The sequence below is a fragment of the Pelophylax lessonae genome (assembly GCF_965119305.1).
Source record: "Pelophylax lessonae genome assembly, chromosome: 10".
NCBI lineage: Eukaryota > Metazoa > Chordata > Amphibia > Anura > Ranidae > Pelophylax > Pelophylax lessonae.
The window spans coordinates 8,224,987-8,241,120 of NC_138777.1; the positions used below are offsets into that span (position 1 = coordinate 8,224,987).

Below are 16,134 nucleotides of genomic sequence, written 5' to 3' on the forward strand. Positions count from 1 at the left end.
CTTGACTTGTTCTGCTTTTAAGGACTAAATAAAAAAAAAATTTGGCCAAAAGGTTTATTTTTTTGCTGGTAAAATCTCCATCCATTTCCTAATGTGAGTCAGTCTCGATTGTTGACTACGAATCAGTCTCGAAGGTTGACCTACAAGTCAGTCTCAATGGTTGACTACGAGTCAGTCTCGATGGTTGACTACGGGTCAGTCCCGTTGGTTGACTACGAGTCAGTCTCGATGGTTGACTACGAGTCAGTCTCAATGGTTGACTATGAGTCAGTCTCGTTGGTTGACTACGAGTCAGTCTCGAAGGTTGACCTACGAGTCAGTCTCAATGGTTGACTACGAGTCAGTCTCGATGGTTGACTATGGGTCAGTCCCGTTGGTTGACTACGAGTCAGTCTCGATGGTTGACTACGAGTCAGTCTCGTTGGTTGACTACGAGTCAGTCTCGTTGGTTGACTACCAGTCAGTCTCGTTGGTTGACTACGAGTCAGTCTCGTTGGTTGACTACGAGTCAGTCTCGTTGGTTGACTACCAGTCAGTCTCGTTGGTTGACTACGAGTCAGTCTCGATGGTTGTCTACGAGTAAGTCTCGATGGTTGACTACGAGTCAGTCTCGATGGTTGACCTACGAGTCAGTCCCATTGGTTGACTACCATCGGTCTTGAAGAGATCTACGATTATTTATTTTAAATAAAAAAGGCTCAAGTGACACAGCAAAGATTTGGCAACATTGTTTCAGATGTTCAGCTGTTAGAGGGTATCTTTTACGTCCGGTTTGTTTTTGTTGGAAATACTTCCGCTGTGCTCAATCTAAGTGTGCTTTGACCATCTAGGATACTGCATCAATGGTGGCAATGTTTTCGGTAATGGCATTCTAAAATGAACTCCAGAGATGATTCCATGGATGATGATGCCAAGCCGATGTATTGTTCTTGTCCACTCGGAATTGTTGCTTGTAATCAAAGCTGGATCTTATCTTCATGTATGACATGTGTTTTCAATGATCCACCACTTGTGTGCAAACACTACGATGAATTTGACCACAGACACTATGAAAAAAAATAAAATAACTAGCTACAACTTGAGTTAGGAGTAGTCTCCATCTTCTTTATATTGGTATGACGCTTGTCCTTCTTCTTGTACGAACTCTTCTCTCTTATCCCAGCCGTTGGGCCAGCCGCTGTTCACCTGCGTGGTTGTGCCATAAGTTTTGGCTGTACCATAATTGATATGATTTTGACTAATGTCCCCGCTCTCCTCGTCTAACTCATCCTCGTGGATGAAGCCACACTTCTCGTCGCTGGTCTGCTCTGGGTCGGCCCAAGGCTGCTTCTCTCCGGAGGCAAATAAGCCGTAGAAGATGACTCCACCATAATGGACCAGAGCTGCGATTAGGAAGACGTATTGCCATTCCTCACGTGTCTACAAAAGATTTTAAAAAACATGATTTAGAGAAAATGTGCAAGGGAGAGGTTATTAAAGCGATACATCAAATCATATATTGGTAAGGAACAGGGTTGAGGGAAGTGATTCTCCAAAACTCATTTTGCCACAAAATACCAACTTTCCCCTCACCAAAATTTAGAAAAAAATTGCCGCAAATTGTGCCATTTACAAAATTTCTTGGGAGACAAAAAACACATGGCTTTGTTTTCTAACAAAGCAACGTGATCATCATATCAGTACTGTCATGTGATCAAAGTCTTTATGTCTAGAAGGAAATATTAGTAATAACTGTATGCAGACATGTTTAAAAATATTATTTTATTATTATAAATATTGTTATGAATATTATTGTATTAAGTGCCGGTTCACACTAGGGCGACCTGTGAGGCGATCTGGTCGCCTCACAGGTCGCCGCAGGTCACCTCCCATAGGGAAGCTACGGACCCGTTCTAATAGGAGCGACACAAGTCGCTCCGACCTAGAAAAAGGGTCCGGAGCTTCTTTGGGGCGACCAGGAGGCGACCGCCATAGACTTCAATGTTATGAAGTCCTTGGCGGCCGCTCCGAGGTCGCGGCGCGCTGCTCGCACCGCGACCTCAGGGGTCGCCACCCGAAGTAGCGTTGCGGTAGTGTGAACCGGCGCTTAATGTATTTATAATGTATTTTTTTATTTGTTTTGTATAATAATGTATTTATTTATTTGTATTATTTATCTTTATTAGTAGTAGTATTTATTAATATTATTATTATTGACCACTTGCCGATCGCCTGCCGCAGTTTTACTGCAGCAGGCTGGCTCGGCTGTGCGAAACGACGCAGTACAAGGACTTTGTACAACAAGCTGAGGCATGCTAGGTAGGGGAGGGGTTATCCTTGGCTGGCCTATAGTTATTTTTTGCCCTTGTCCAAACCTCCTGTAGGTGGCAGTATAATCCAGAGGTGAAAGACTTGTTTGCCATTGTTCAAATGCAATAACAGGGGGTCACCAAAATTTTTAAACAAAGGACCAGTTTACTGTCCTTCAAATTTTTGGAGGGCAGGATTGTGGCCAGTGGAAGTAAAAAATGTCCTGGCATCAGTGGGAGTACATAATGTCCCATCTTTGGTGTCATTGTGAGGAATATTGCCTATCCTTGGTGTCAGGGGATGGAATAGTGCCCCAAGGGCCAGATAAAGACAAGCAAAGGGCTGCATTTGGCCCCCAGGCCACAATTCAGAGACCACTGTGCTATAAAAAATGAGGTTGGACTTTTCCCGGCAGAGTTAAGAAGCAGATATTAATCCTTCTAGGACACCAGCAAATAAACTGAGGCATGCTGGGTAGAGGGGTTATCCTTGGCCGGCCTAAAGTTTTTCGTTTTTGATGCCAGTGAATCTCCTGTAGGTGGCAGTGTAACCCAGAGACGAAAAACTTACTGAGTCCCTTAGTAGACAAGGTTATCTGTACTCACTATAAAATCCAAGAAACTCCACAAAAAAGGATTTCATGGTGAGTACAAAAAAACAATTTTGGTCTTAGAGATAAAGTTCTACCATCTGATTAGGTTTAGGCAAACATGACAATTATGGGACACTAGCAAATAAACTGAGGCATGCTGGGTAGAGGGGTTATCCTTGGCCGGCTTAACGTTTTTTTGTTTTTGTTGCCAGTGTCCAAATCTCCTGTAGGTGGCAGTGTAACCCACAGACTAAAGACTTACTGAGTCCCTCAGTGGACAAGGTTATCTGTACTCACTTTAAAATCCAAGAAACTCCACAAAAAAGGATTTCATGGTGAGTACAAAAAAACAATTTTGGTCTTAGAGATAAAGTTCTACCATCTGATTAGGTTTAGGCAAACATGACAATTATGGCCCAAAATGTGAATTTAAAATTAATATACAATAAAAATGCAACAAGATTTCCCTTTAATAGGACAATGAATTTAGATCAGTTTGGCATTCTTTTTTTCCCCCCTCCTCATCCCATTCATCGCTGCGTGGATGACATCTCTGTGACTTGTAATAAGTGTTGGCTGGCGGTCCGTGTATTTGTGGCGCTCAGCTTGTTTCTTTCGCAGTTAATTAAAACCTCCTGACTCCTCGGTCACATGTGGACCAGAGAGAGTGTTCGAGGTTCTATATTTAGAAGCTTCAACGCTCTTCCTGACAGAGCCGGATGCCAGATCTGTAATGAGCCTGGGAAGGAGCCTGAGATGGACGTACTTTGTTCTTAGTCATGGCTCCGACGATCAGGGGGCACACCATCCCAGACAGGGTGCCGACACCGTTGGAGATTCCCATCAGAATGCTGGCATAGCGAGGAGCGATGTCAAGATGGTTGACGTTGAATCCTAGAGAGAGAGAACATTGAATTCAGACATAGTCGGCACCATCAACAACACAGCAATAAAAAGACAATCCAATCAGTACACAACATATGCAATCTTGAGGACAGGTTAGATCCTTCACTCCATTCTTGCACAGTTGTACCGGCTCCTCTCATGGACTGAAATGGCTTCCTCTAATTTCACTGCACGCTGTGAGCTTCTGCAGGAAGTCAGATAGAGCCCCACCTTGTTTCCTGGCTGGAGGACGCCCAGAATTATCTAGCCCAGGGGTATCCAAATTTTCCAAACAAAGGGCCAGTTTATTGTCCTTCAGACTTTAGGGGGTTTCCAAAGCAAGCAAAGTCCTTTCTTGTATTAGGAGAGGCATGGACTCCAGAGAGAGATATCATTTTGGCCCGGTACAAATCATTAGTAAGACCTCATCTGGAATATGCAGTTCAGTTTTGGGCACCAGTTCTTGAAAAAGGATATCGGGGAACTGGAGAAAGTGCAGAGAAGGGCAACCAAACTGATAAGAGGCATGGAGGAGCTCAGCTATGAGGAGAGATTAGAGGAACTGAATTTATTGTCTCTTGAGAAGAGGAGATTAAGGGGGGATATGATCAACATGTATAAATACATAAGGAGGGATATGATCACCATGTATAAATACATAAGGGGGGATATGATCTCCATGTATAAATACATAAGGGGGGATATGATCACCATGTATAAATACATAAGGGGGGATATGATCTCCATGTATAAATACATAAGGGGGGATATGATCACCATGTATAAATACATAAGGGGGGATATGATCTCCATGTATAAATACATAAGGGGTCCTTATAGTGAACTTGGTGTTGAGTTGTTCACTTTAATCACTTAAGCCCCGGAGGATTTGGCTGCTCAAAGACCAGGGCCTATTTTGCGATTCGGCACTGCGTGCATTTAATGGACAATTGCGCGGTCGTGCGATGCTGTACCCAAATGAAATTGACGTCCTAATTTTCCCACAAACAGAGCTTTCTTTTGGTGGTATTTGATCACCTGTGCGATTTTTACTTTTTGCGCTATAAACAAAAAAAGAGCGACAATTTTGAAAAAATAACAATATTTTTCACATTTTTTTTTTATATGAAATTCTCAAAAAAAATGTAAAAATCGAAATTTTTTAACATTTTAGGCCAATTTGTTTTCTGCTACATATTTTTGGTAAAAAAAAAAAAAATCGCAATAAGTGAATTTTGATTGGTTTGCGCAAAAGTTATTGCATTTACTAACTACGGGAAAGATTTATGTCATTTTTATTGTTTTTTTTTTAACTAGTAATGGCGGTGATCTGCGATTTTTTTTTGCGGGACTGCGACATTGCGGCGGACAGATCGGACCCCTGACTGACATTTTTGACACTTTTGGGGTTACCAGTGACATTACTACAGTAATCAGTGCTATACATATGCACTGTTACTGTAAAAATGACACTGGTAGGGAAGGGGTTAACTTTATTAGCGATCAAGGGGTTAAGTGTGTCCCTAGGGGCATGATTCTAACTGTCAAGGGGCGTGGCTTTGAATGTAACCACAGAGACATACGATCCTACATAGCAGGATCGTATGATCTCTGCAGTTACACAGGGGAGAATGACAGGCGGCTTTGTTTACATCAGCCGCCTGCTTTTCTCCCTCTCCAGCGGGAGATCGCGAATGACCGGCGGACATTGGATTTAGACAGATTTGTGAACAATTTTGGAGAGAAATCGGCCTTTTGTGCACATAGAAAAAGTCTGAGATCTTTGAGTTCAGCTCATGAAAAATGGGGGCAAAAAAAAAAGTGTTGCGTTTATAATTTAGTTCAGTGTAAGATAAATGTTGATGAGGGGGAAGGAAGGAACCAGGGAAGGCAAAATATAAGTGAATTGAACTTCAGCTGTAAATGAAGGGTGATCTGTATATCGGATATATAGAGAATGACACACATCTTCGCACACTTTGCTTAATGAAAATTGCGCACTATACATGTTTTTCACAAGCTGACTCAATGTGTCAAGTAAGGCAAATGCAAATCAGACTATTTATTCATATATTCCCGGAGGAAATCCATAAAAATAGAATCACACGGATAGAACTGCGCCGCCTGGGCGACAGAGCAAGCCGGATTTCCCTGGATTTAAAGGGCCCCTACACATCAAATAAAACATTTCTATATAAAGGAAATGCAAATAACATTCTTGCCAAATATAAGCCTGTTCAACAAGTTTTCTGTCTTGTTCTAGAACTTGTTTTGTTTATTGATATCAAATCATTGTGGTATCAGGACAACATCCCCCGGGCAATATCCCCCGGATAATATCCCCCCGGAAAAGATCCCCCTGGACATAGGGTTAGGGTTAGAGGGGGGATATTGTCTAGGGGGATATTGTCCGAGGGGGATGTTGACCAGGGGGGATTATGTCCAGGGGAGATGTTTCCCGGGGGATATTGTCCGGGGGGATAATGTCCGGGGGGATGTTGTCCAGGGGGGATAATGTCCGGGGGATGTTGTCCAGGGGGGATATTGTCAGGGGGATAATGTCCGGGGGATAATGTCCGGGGGATATTGTCCGGGGGGATATTGTCCTAGAATCCTCCATTGTATGGTTTCCTTTTTTCCCTATGCAAATTTTGAATTTCTTAAATACCTTCAACAAAAATATAATTAAAAAAAAAAAAAGAGTGCCTAATCAGAAGTCAATTTAAGACAAAGTGCATTTGTCTTCTTTGCCCCCTTCCCTGACCTAACTGAACCCCCCCCCCCCTCCGCAGATTCATACTTAGTGGAGTCGCTATGGGGGTGTGGACCGCACCTGGGTAATTCTCTCAGCCATCTGCGAGAGGCTGGGCAGCTCAGGATAGAGGGCGGGGCTGCCTGAGCTAACAGTTAGTGACTAGTTGTTTGGATGCAGGGCGGTCCTAGCAACCAATCACCAGCTTGCAGCTTGCAGCTTGCAGCTCTCACCCCCTGTCCAGACCCGCTGTGTCTCCAGCCCTCCATGTAAGATAAGACAGGGGGAGGAGCTAAGAGGGGGCAATGTGAGGGGGCACTGAAGACAGCAATGGGGCACTGGGGGGGGGGGCCTGAAGACAGCAATAGGGCCCTGGAGGAGGCAACCTGAAGACAGTAATGGGGTGCTAAGGGGAAGCTGAAGACAGTAATGAGAAGCTGTGAGGGGGGAGCTGAGGATAGTAATAGGTAGCTGGGGGGGAAACTGAGGAAAGTAATTGGGCACTGTGAGGGGGGAGCTGAGGACAGTACAAGGACATAGATTACTAGAACCAAGTCCTGTGGTGTGATGGGACCAAGATAAACTTATTTGGTTCAGATGGTGTCAAGCGTGTGTGGTGGCATTCAGGTGAGGAGTACAAAGACAAGTGTGTCTTGCCTACAGCCAAGCATGGTGGTGGGAGTGTCATGGTCTGCAGCTGCATGAGTGCTGCCAGCACTGGGGAACTACAGTTCATTGAGGGAACCATGAATGCCAACATGTACTGTGACATACTGAAGCAGAGCATGATCCCCTCCCTTCAGAGACTGGGCTGCAGGGCAGTATTCCACCATGATAACGACCCCAAACACACCTCCAAGAAGACCACTGCCTTGCTAAAGAAGCTGAGGGTAAAGGTGATGGACTGGCCAAGCATGTCTCCAGACCTAAACCCTATTGAGCATCTGTGGGGCATCCTCAAACGGAAGGTGGAGGAATGCAAAGTCTCTAACATCCACCAGCTCTGTGATGTCATCATGGAGGAGTGGAAGAGGACTCCAGTGGCAACCTGTGAAGCTCTGGTGAACTCCATGCCCAAGAGGGTTAAGGCAGTGCTGGAAAATAATGGTGGCCACACAAAATATTGACACTTTGGGCCCAATTTGGACATTTCCACTTAGGGGTGTACTCACTTTTGTTGCCAGCGGTTTAGACATTAATGGCTGTGTGTTGAGTTATTTTGAGGGGACAGCAAATTTACACTGTTATACAAGCTGTACACTCACTACTTTACATTGTAGCAAAGTGTCATTTCTTCAGTGTTGTCACATGAAAAGATAGAATAAAATATTTACACAAAAGTAAGTACACCCCTCACATTTTTGTAAATATTTTATTTACATTTTTATAAATAAAATATTTACAAAAATGTGAGGGGTGTACTTACTTTTGTGGAATACTTTATATATATATATATTTCTTCCTTTTCTTTTTTTTTTTTTTAAACTGTTGGTTTCTGTTTGTTTTTTTGGCACCAAAATTTCCATTCGGTGCACCTTTAGTATTTACATTTCCCTTACATAGCAATGACTTACACCAGATGTAAATAAGCTCCAGAGACCACGACCATCAGATTGAGGTACGTAAGTATGGATCTGTAGAGGGGGAGGGTTCAGTTAGGTCAAGGAAGGGGGCAAAAAGGATCAATTCATTTTTATTTAATTTATTTTTTTAATCTTTTCTTTTTTAAAGAGGAACTAAACTCTTTCAATCAACATGAACTATTTTTAAGTCTTATACTGCAAGAATTATAAGTAAATAGGAAGGTATATCACATTATCCAAATAAAGGCTGTACACTGGGAAGGTGCCACAAGGGCCTATGGATGCTGACGTGTTTCGAGGGGGGTCCCCTCTTCATCAGAGCTGTTTTAGCTCTGATAACGAGGGAACCCCCTTTGAAACACGTCAACATCTGCAGGCCTATGTGGAACCTTCCCAGCGTACAAGAGGCATGCATAGTGGTTCTGGCTGCCCTTTACTTGGATATTTGTATTAAGCCTTTCTTTTCTGTCAGTCTGTGAGTATAATCAGCAAAGGGTGGTGAGGATGGACCTAGGATATCTGGAACATGGAGAGTCCACCCAGGACTAGACCACCACACTTGAGCACAGAAGATGTAGTTCTTTTTTTTCCAGAGAAGGGCAACTAAACTAATTAGGGGATTGGAGGACCTTAATTATGAAGAGTGTCTGCAATCGCTTGATTTATTCTCCCTGGAGAAGAGACGCCTGAGAGGGGACATGATAGCAATTTATAAATATCTCAATGGTGATCTTGGCATCGAAAAAAAGCTGTTCAGTCGAAGGGATTGCATGAGGACTCGAGGGCATACAATGCGATTAGAGAAGAAGCGTTATAACCTCAGGCAACGTGGGGGGTTCTTTACTGTTAGGGCTACAGGATTGTCTACCACAATTCTCTACCACAAGAGGTGGTTTCTGCGGGAAGTATGGTGGCTTTCAAAAGACTCTTAGACGTATATCTCAAGGATCAGAACATTCAGGGCTATGAGAGATGATTACAGCCACACACACCTACACAGGTTGAACTGGATGGACTATTGTCTTTATTCAACCTCAACTACTATGTAACTATGTAAATGATGTCATACATCCCACGGGCAAAAGTCACAAAAAATGATAACCAGAAACTCTTTGCAAATTGATTAAATTTATCTACAAATATATTTCTCTATGAAAATAAGTTCATTGACCCAGAGCAGCACGATAGAGAGATGAAAGGATTTAAATATCGATACTGAATGTATGCTGATCCCAGATGTTCCATCATACACACTGTACAGGTTCTGCTGAACTATTTATAGAAGCATTGTAAAGAAAAATGTCACTTCCCTTGGTACTAAACCCCAGATTCTCAATTTTTCCAATGGAACCTCCTGTCTTCTAAGCTCCAAGGAGATCTCCAGGGAGGATCAATATCCCATGGGGTGTTATAATGTACTGGCAAATCCTAAGAGTTATCATTAAATTTACCCCCAGCCTTACCTTCAGCCTTGTACAGGTGTAGCGGCTCCTCTCCTGGATTGAAATGGCTTACTCTGATTTCACTGCACACTGTGAGCTTCTCACAATGTATTTTAGAAGCTGCAGCAAGTCAGAGAGAGCCCCGCCCATTTCCTGGCTGGAGAGCATCTGACAACATCTAGCCTTCTCCACCCCTGCCTGACTTTCCCTGGCCTGCTCTTTTCATTTATTGGATATTAGTTATTTCAGGGGTGGAGGTTTCCTAGGACGGGCTCCTCTCCGGTGGCAAATCATCCAGTGTGCAAATGTATGCAGGTAACATGGGCCCCAAGGGAAGGGTGGCCCACTGTGCCCTGTCACATACTGCACACCGGGGGCGATCCAATCCACCCCCCCCCCCCCGCAGCACTGCCAATTCCCTCTGCAGCACCAATAGCCTGTGGCTCCCCTGCAGCTGCTGATTTCTCCTCTTCTCCCCTCCCACCAGTTTCGGGTGCTGCAGGGGAGCCATAGGGTCCTCCTCCCACTGCTGTGATCACGTCATACTGGCATCCCCCTCACCAATACCCCAGTGCCCACTTCTTACAGTGCTGCTACTCGGCTTCCCTTCTTCACCCTCCCACCACCTGCAGTTGCTGGGGTGGAAGACCAGTGTTGGTATGGAGAGCAGGGGGGGAGGAGTTGGGCATGTTTACCAGCCCCTTCTTGAATGCCAATCGCTCCTGTGTTCGTTCATCACTGAGATCTGTGTGGGTGTCTGTTCCTGAAGTCACAGTTGGGAAAGTGCCAAGACATCTTTATTTTACTAACCAGCAAGCATTTCCTAAAACCACCAAAAGCTACAGAAAACAACACCCAATTTTTGGCGCATGTGCCGCACTTTGTTTTTCTCTAGCAGAAGGGCTCAAGGTATGTTCTTGCACACAGGCGCACTGCTTTCATAAAATGCCCCTGGCTTCCTTATCTAATTTGTTTGCGCCACCATGTATTTTACAAGTCCTATCTCCATCTTCAACAATATGTGCCAAGCCTGATAAAGAAAACCCTATTTAAACCTTTGAAATGCATTATATACATAGGCGGAATGCACCAATCTGTTTTATCAGAGTAAAAATCTTATTTTTGGACTCTCAAGAGTCTGCATCTCCATTAATTGTCTCCACTCTCCACGGGTTATTTTTGTCCTGTTGGTAAACCTTTTCCCAGCTTCCTGTCCTGGAGACACAACAAGAAGAAAGCAAAATTCCCCTCTTGGTTGTCCCCAGAGCCGTTGGTCCCTGTCATGCCTCCAGCCTAAGAAAAGAATGAATGTTATTGAAACTTGCAATACCAATATTGTCCACAAGATGCCACTGTGACAAAGACTAATGATGGACAGTACTCAATGGTATTTCTTGCTCTCTATCACTGGGTATTAGTTCCACTTCTCTCTGGAAAATCTCAATTGTTAGACCTCATGGACAAGCCAAGCAGCATCTCATGTTCCTGTGGGAGATTCCTGAACCCTTCTAGGAAGCATCGCTGGTATGCCTATGAACTGCTAGCTGTACTCAGTGCATATCTTGTTTAGGTTTATATACTGATTGTATGCTTTATCTGTTGATTTCCAGTTTCACCTGAAATCAATCCTATCTATTTTCAATCCTATTTGCATATCCATTCTATCTGACTTATATCCTGTTTCATGTGACCACCATTCTTTCACTGGAATAAAAGCCTAAAGTTACAAAAAGACTGGTTATTATAGGATTGAAGGTTGAAAGAGTGTATCAATGTGCCTTAATGAAATATTGATATCCCACGTGCATTTCAGCTAGTGCCCAACTCACAATGGAATATGGTCTCTGGGAGTTGCATTAACAAGTCATACATTGATAAGTACAGACATATTAACACATCAGACAGCTGAGCATAGACGGGAAGGCCCTTCCACAAAAGCAACTTTAGACACAAGACGTCTCACATTTACATCAATGTGTTAGGGACAACAAAAACCTTTTCATGTATTGTCTTAGTAGATATATTCTATTGTTAAACTGACCCATGGATTGTACACCAGTTTAAACTGTTTTTTCCCGCTGAAATGGCCCATAAATGTGTGAGCTGTGAATAAATAAATCAGATGTATTTCCATCAAGCTTGAGTGCTGTATGCCTGTACATCTCCTGGCCAGAGGGGGGGGGGGGGGGGAATTCACTGCACGAGGGAGTTAGAACTGAAGAGTCTTAGGTCTGGGACCTAAACGAAAATCATCTTGCAACTGCCTTTGACGTGAACGAGTTAACAAAGGTTTAGCTGTATGTTGAGCTGCACACACGCTTGGGGCATACGTGTAGTGAGAACAGAACAGCCCCATTGGAAAATTTCCCCTCACCTCCTGCTCTGGTGACTACTCTAGAATTTTGAATTTCTTATCTCTCTGTCTCTTTGATAATGATCACCAGAACAAGTATAGAAATAAATCTACTCAGCAGGGGCAGATAAATCAATGAAAACCTGACAGAAGTTCAAACCCTTGCAGACTAACATCCAAAAGAAAAAAACCTATGAGCTCTCTCTCCCAACTTTTTTTTTTTTATAATATCTCCATCTCAATTATTTTGTTCATCTCTGCTCCTCGTAAAAATATTCAACATTTTAAGGAAATATCACATGATGCAAATTAAATAAAAGAAAAGAAAATATTTTAATTACCAGAAATGGCAAATCCGCTGAAGCCTACAGCAAGGACCAGGAAGGATATGGCTACACCTTTACTGTGCGAATAACCGACCACCAGAAGAAGGGTTGCCTCCATCCCAAAACCTGGAACACAGGGTAGGAAATAAGTCAATGTTGGCATTCAGGAAAGAGATTTAGTCGTGTAGTGGCAATACAACTACTTCACCAGGGTCAGAAGACTGAAAATCCAGACAAATTGGTCTCTGAAGTCATCAATATCTCCTTGCTGGACACTTCTTAGAAAATAGAAGCTGCAACTGTTTGCAAGATAAAAACTAAACTACATGACAAGAAGTTTGTGGACCCTTGACCATCATATCTTTGTTGAACATCCCATTCCAAAATCATGAGCATGACTATGGAGCTATCCACCATTTGTGGCCTTAACTTACCGCAAAGTGACGTAGGGGTACGTCGGCAAACTTTGCGGTGTTATACTGGGGTGATGCCTCTAGCTAGAGACACCATCCAGGGTACCGTGGTTTACAGCCGATGGTCGGCTTTCCGTCAGTAATGACCGTTGCAGCTCGGGAGCCGCTCGATCGTTACCCAGGTGAGCGGGAGGGGACGTCCCCCCCCCCCTCCCGCCGCCTTCCGTGACTTTACTCGGGGCTCCCGTCCCACTGGGAGCCCCGAGCACCCAGCCGGCCCATCCGCCGGCTGGATGGAGTCCCGATCAAAGCCGGAAACGGCTTTGATCGGGTCTCTGATGACGTAACCCGGAGGTGGCGTCCATGACGTCACCTCCGGGTTACTGTGCTGCAAAAGGCGGCAAATTTTAAAAAGACTGTATGCAAAAATGCCGTTTTCGGCGTTTTGCATACATGGAAGTGTAGTGGAGGGGTTTGGGGTCTTTAAGACCCTCGATCCCTCCATAAAGAGTACCTGTCACTGCATATTGGTGTCACAAGGGATGTTTACATTGCTCGTGACAGCAATAAAAGTGATCAGATTTTTTTTTTTTTTAAAAAACCTGTAATAAAGTTAAAAAAAAATGAAATAAATATGAAAAAAAAATGTTTAGCCCCCCCTGTCACCGTTAGCTCGCGCACAAAAAAAAAACTTATACGGAAGTCGAGCCGCGAATGAAATCGCTGTTCAAACGACACATGTGAGGTATCGCCGGGATCGCCAGAGCGTGGGCAATAATTTAAAAAAAAAGAGCTACACTCTAACTCTAAATTGGTAAACGTTAAAAAAAATTTAAAGCGTCGCCTATTGAGATCTCTATTGACCGTAGTTTGTCGCCATCCCACGGGGGGGGGGGGGCGCAATTTTAAACCGTAACAGGTTAGGTATCTATTTACTCGGCGTGACATCATCTTTCACAATATATAAAAAAAAATGGGCTAACTTTACTGTTTAGTATTTTTTAAATGCAGTGAAATGTGATTTTTCTAAATTTAAAAAAAAAAATGGCGTTTTAAAGACCGCTGCGTAAATACCGCGTGACAAAAAATATTGCAATGAACGACATTTTATTCTCCAGAGTCTTTGCAAAAAAAATATATATAATGTTTGGGGGTTCTAAGTAGTTTTCTAGGAAAAAATACTGGTTTTATCTTGTAAACAAAAAGTGTCCGAAATAGGGCTGGGGCTTAAGTGGTTAAGAGTCTCCACTCTTTTAGGAAGACTTTCCACAAGATTTTGGGGTTTCTGTGAAAATTTGTGCCCATTTGTGAGGTCGGGTACTGATGTATGAGAAGAGCTGCCTTACAATCGACATTCCAAGTCATCCAAAAGGTGTTTACTAAGGTTGAGGTCAAGGCCTTGAAGGCCACTTGAGATCCTCCGCCCCAAACTAATTAAATAACGACTATAGTAATACGTTGCATGAGAAGACCTGGTTTGTTCCAGTTCATCCCAAAGGAGTTTACTGGGGTTGAGGTTAAGGCCACTAGAGTTCCTCCACACCAAACTAATTAAATAACGACTATAGTAATACGTTGCATGAAAAGACCTGGCTCATTCCAGGTCATCCAAAAGATGTTCAGTGGGGTTGAGGTTGGGCCTGGAAGCAGTGGTGTATTTTGGTTTTGTGCTGCCCTAGGCAAAACTAAAATTGGGCGCCCCCTCCTATGTAAATTTGCTCCACTCCTTCCTTTTAAAACGAATGTGACTCCCTCCACAATTGAAGGACTACAAGTCCCAGCATGAACCCCTGAGATCTCACGAGAGGGGGGAGAGAGGGGGCGGAAGAGAGAGGGGGGGGGGTGGGTGATGGAGGAGGGCAGAGTGAGAGGGGGTGGGTGAGGGAGGGAGAGGAGAGAGGGGGGGTGAGAGAGAGGGGGATGAGAGAGAGAGAGAGAGGGGGGTTGAGAGAGAGGGAGAGAGGGGATGAGAGAGAGAGAGGGGGATGAGAGAGAGACAGGGGAATGAGAGAGAGAGAGAGAGAGAGAGAGAGGATGAGAGGGGGGTGAGAGAGAGGAGGGGGAGAGAGAGACAGAGAGAGAGAGGGGGTGAGAGAGAGGAGGGGTCAGAGAGAGAGAGGGGGGGTGAGAGAGAGGGGCTGTGAGAGGCGGCTCTAGCAACCAGTGGCCAATAGAGTCTCAGGTGGAGGAGGATCGGTTTTTTGGCGCCCCCTTGCAAAGTGCCGCCCTAGGCCTGGGCCATGTTGGCCTAGGCCAAAATACACCACTGCCTGGAAGGCCACCCAAGTTTCTTCACACCAAACTCATTAAACCATATATTTATTGATGTTGGTTGAGAAGATCTGGCTCATTCCAATTCATCCCAAATTCCAATTCATCTGTTCAGAACACTCCAGTTCCCCCACAAACTGGTCAAACTATGTCTTTATGAAGCTAGCTTTGTAAACAGGGGCGCCATTATGCTGGAACAGAAAAGGGCCTTCACCAAACTGTTACCACAAGGTTGGAAGAACACAATTGTATGCTGTAGCATTACCAGTAGCCTTCACTGGATACATATGAACACCATGCTTTGGAGGGGTGTCCACATACTTTTGGTCATTTATGCTGTTAATAGCAAGGCATTAGCTTGGCATTGTCGGCATGCAACAATAGGTCCTGTTACTGGCAGGATCTCCTGATACAAAAATTTGCAGAAGATTAAGAAAAAAAATGATTTTGAGCTTGAGGAAATAGTACACAGTGAGACTGAATAGCAAAATACAGAAAAAATATATATTTTTGTTTACATACATTAAAGTGGTTGTAAAGTCAGGAGGTTTTTTTTAACTTAATATATTCCATGCATTAAGATAAAAAACCTTCTGTGTGCAGCAGCCCCCCCCCCCCCCTTAGCCCTCCTAATACTTACCTGAGCCCCGTCTAGATCCAGCGATGTTGTAAGAGTTTCTCGGCTTTCCGGGACTTCCCTCCCATTGCCTGAGACAACAGTGCAGTGCCATTGGCTTCTGCTGCTCTCAGTCAAAGTCAGCCAGCCAGAGAGGATAGAAAGGGGGTGTGGCCGGGCTGCCGCTCCCTCCGTGTCTGAATAGACTAAACGTGCAGCAGCTTGGCTCGGGTGCCCCAATACCAATCTGCTTGCTGTGGGGTCACTCAACAGGAGGGTGGGACCAGGAACACCAATGAGGGACCCGAGAAGAGGAGGATCCGGGCTTCTCTGTGCAAAACCAACTGCACAGAGGAGGGAAGTAGAACATGCTTGTTATTTTTAACCAAAAAAAAAGGAGACTTTAATATCACATTAATACCAACAAGATTTCTACCAAAAGTCATCTTCGTGCAACAGAGAGGTTCTGTTTAATCACCTGAATGATTTCATTCTGTTCTCACCTATAATTTCATAGAGCAAGAACGAAGAAAGAAGGAAAGGAGAAGGAAGGAAAAAAAAGATGGAAGAACAAAGAAGAGACGGAAAGAAAGAAAGAAAGAAAGAAAGAAA

At 43.9% G+C, this 16,134-nt stretch overlaps 1 protein-coding gene across 1 annotated transcript in view; it reads right to left on the reverse strand.

Moving 5' to 3' along the window:
• Positions 1 to 662: 662 nt before the first annotated feature.
• The window catches only part of SLC17A6 (solute carrier family 17 member 6), an 88,347-nt gene continuing 72,875 nt past the window's right edge, over positions 663 to 16,134 (reverse strand). The window contains exons 10-12 of the mRNA XM_082270284.1: positions 12,238 to 12,348; positions 3,648 to 3,775; positions 663 to 1,419 (exon numbers count right to left, since the gene is read on the reverse strand). Of these exons, the coding sequence (XP_082126410.1) occupies positions 1,084 to 1,419; positions 3,648 to 3,775; positions 12,238 to 12,348 (575 nt within the window). The 3' untranslated portion in view covers positions 663 to 1,083. The remainder of the gene's footprint in view (positions 1,420 to 3,647; positions 3,776 to 12,237; positions 12,349 to 16,134) is intronic.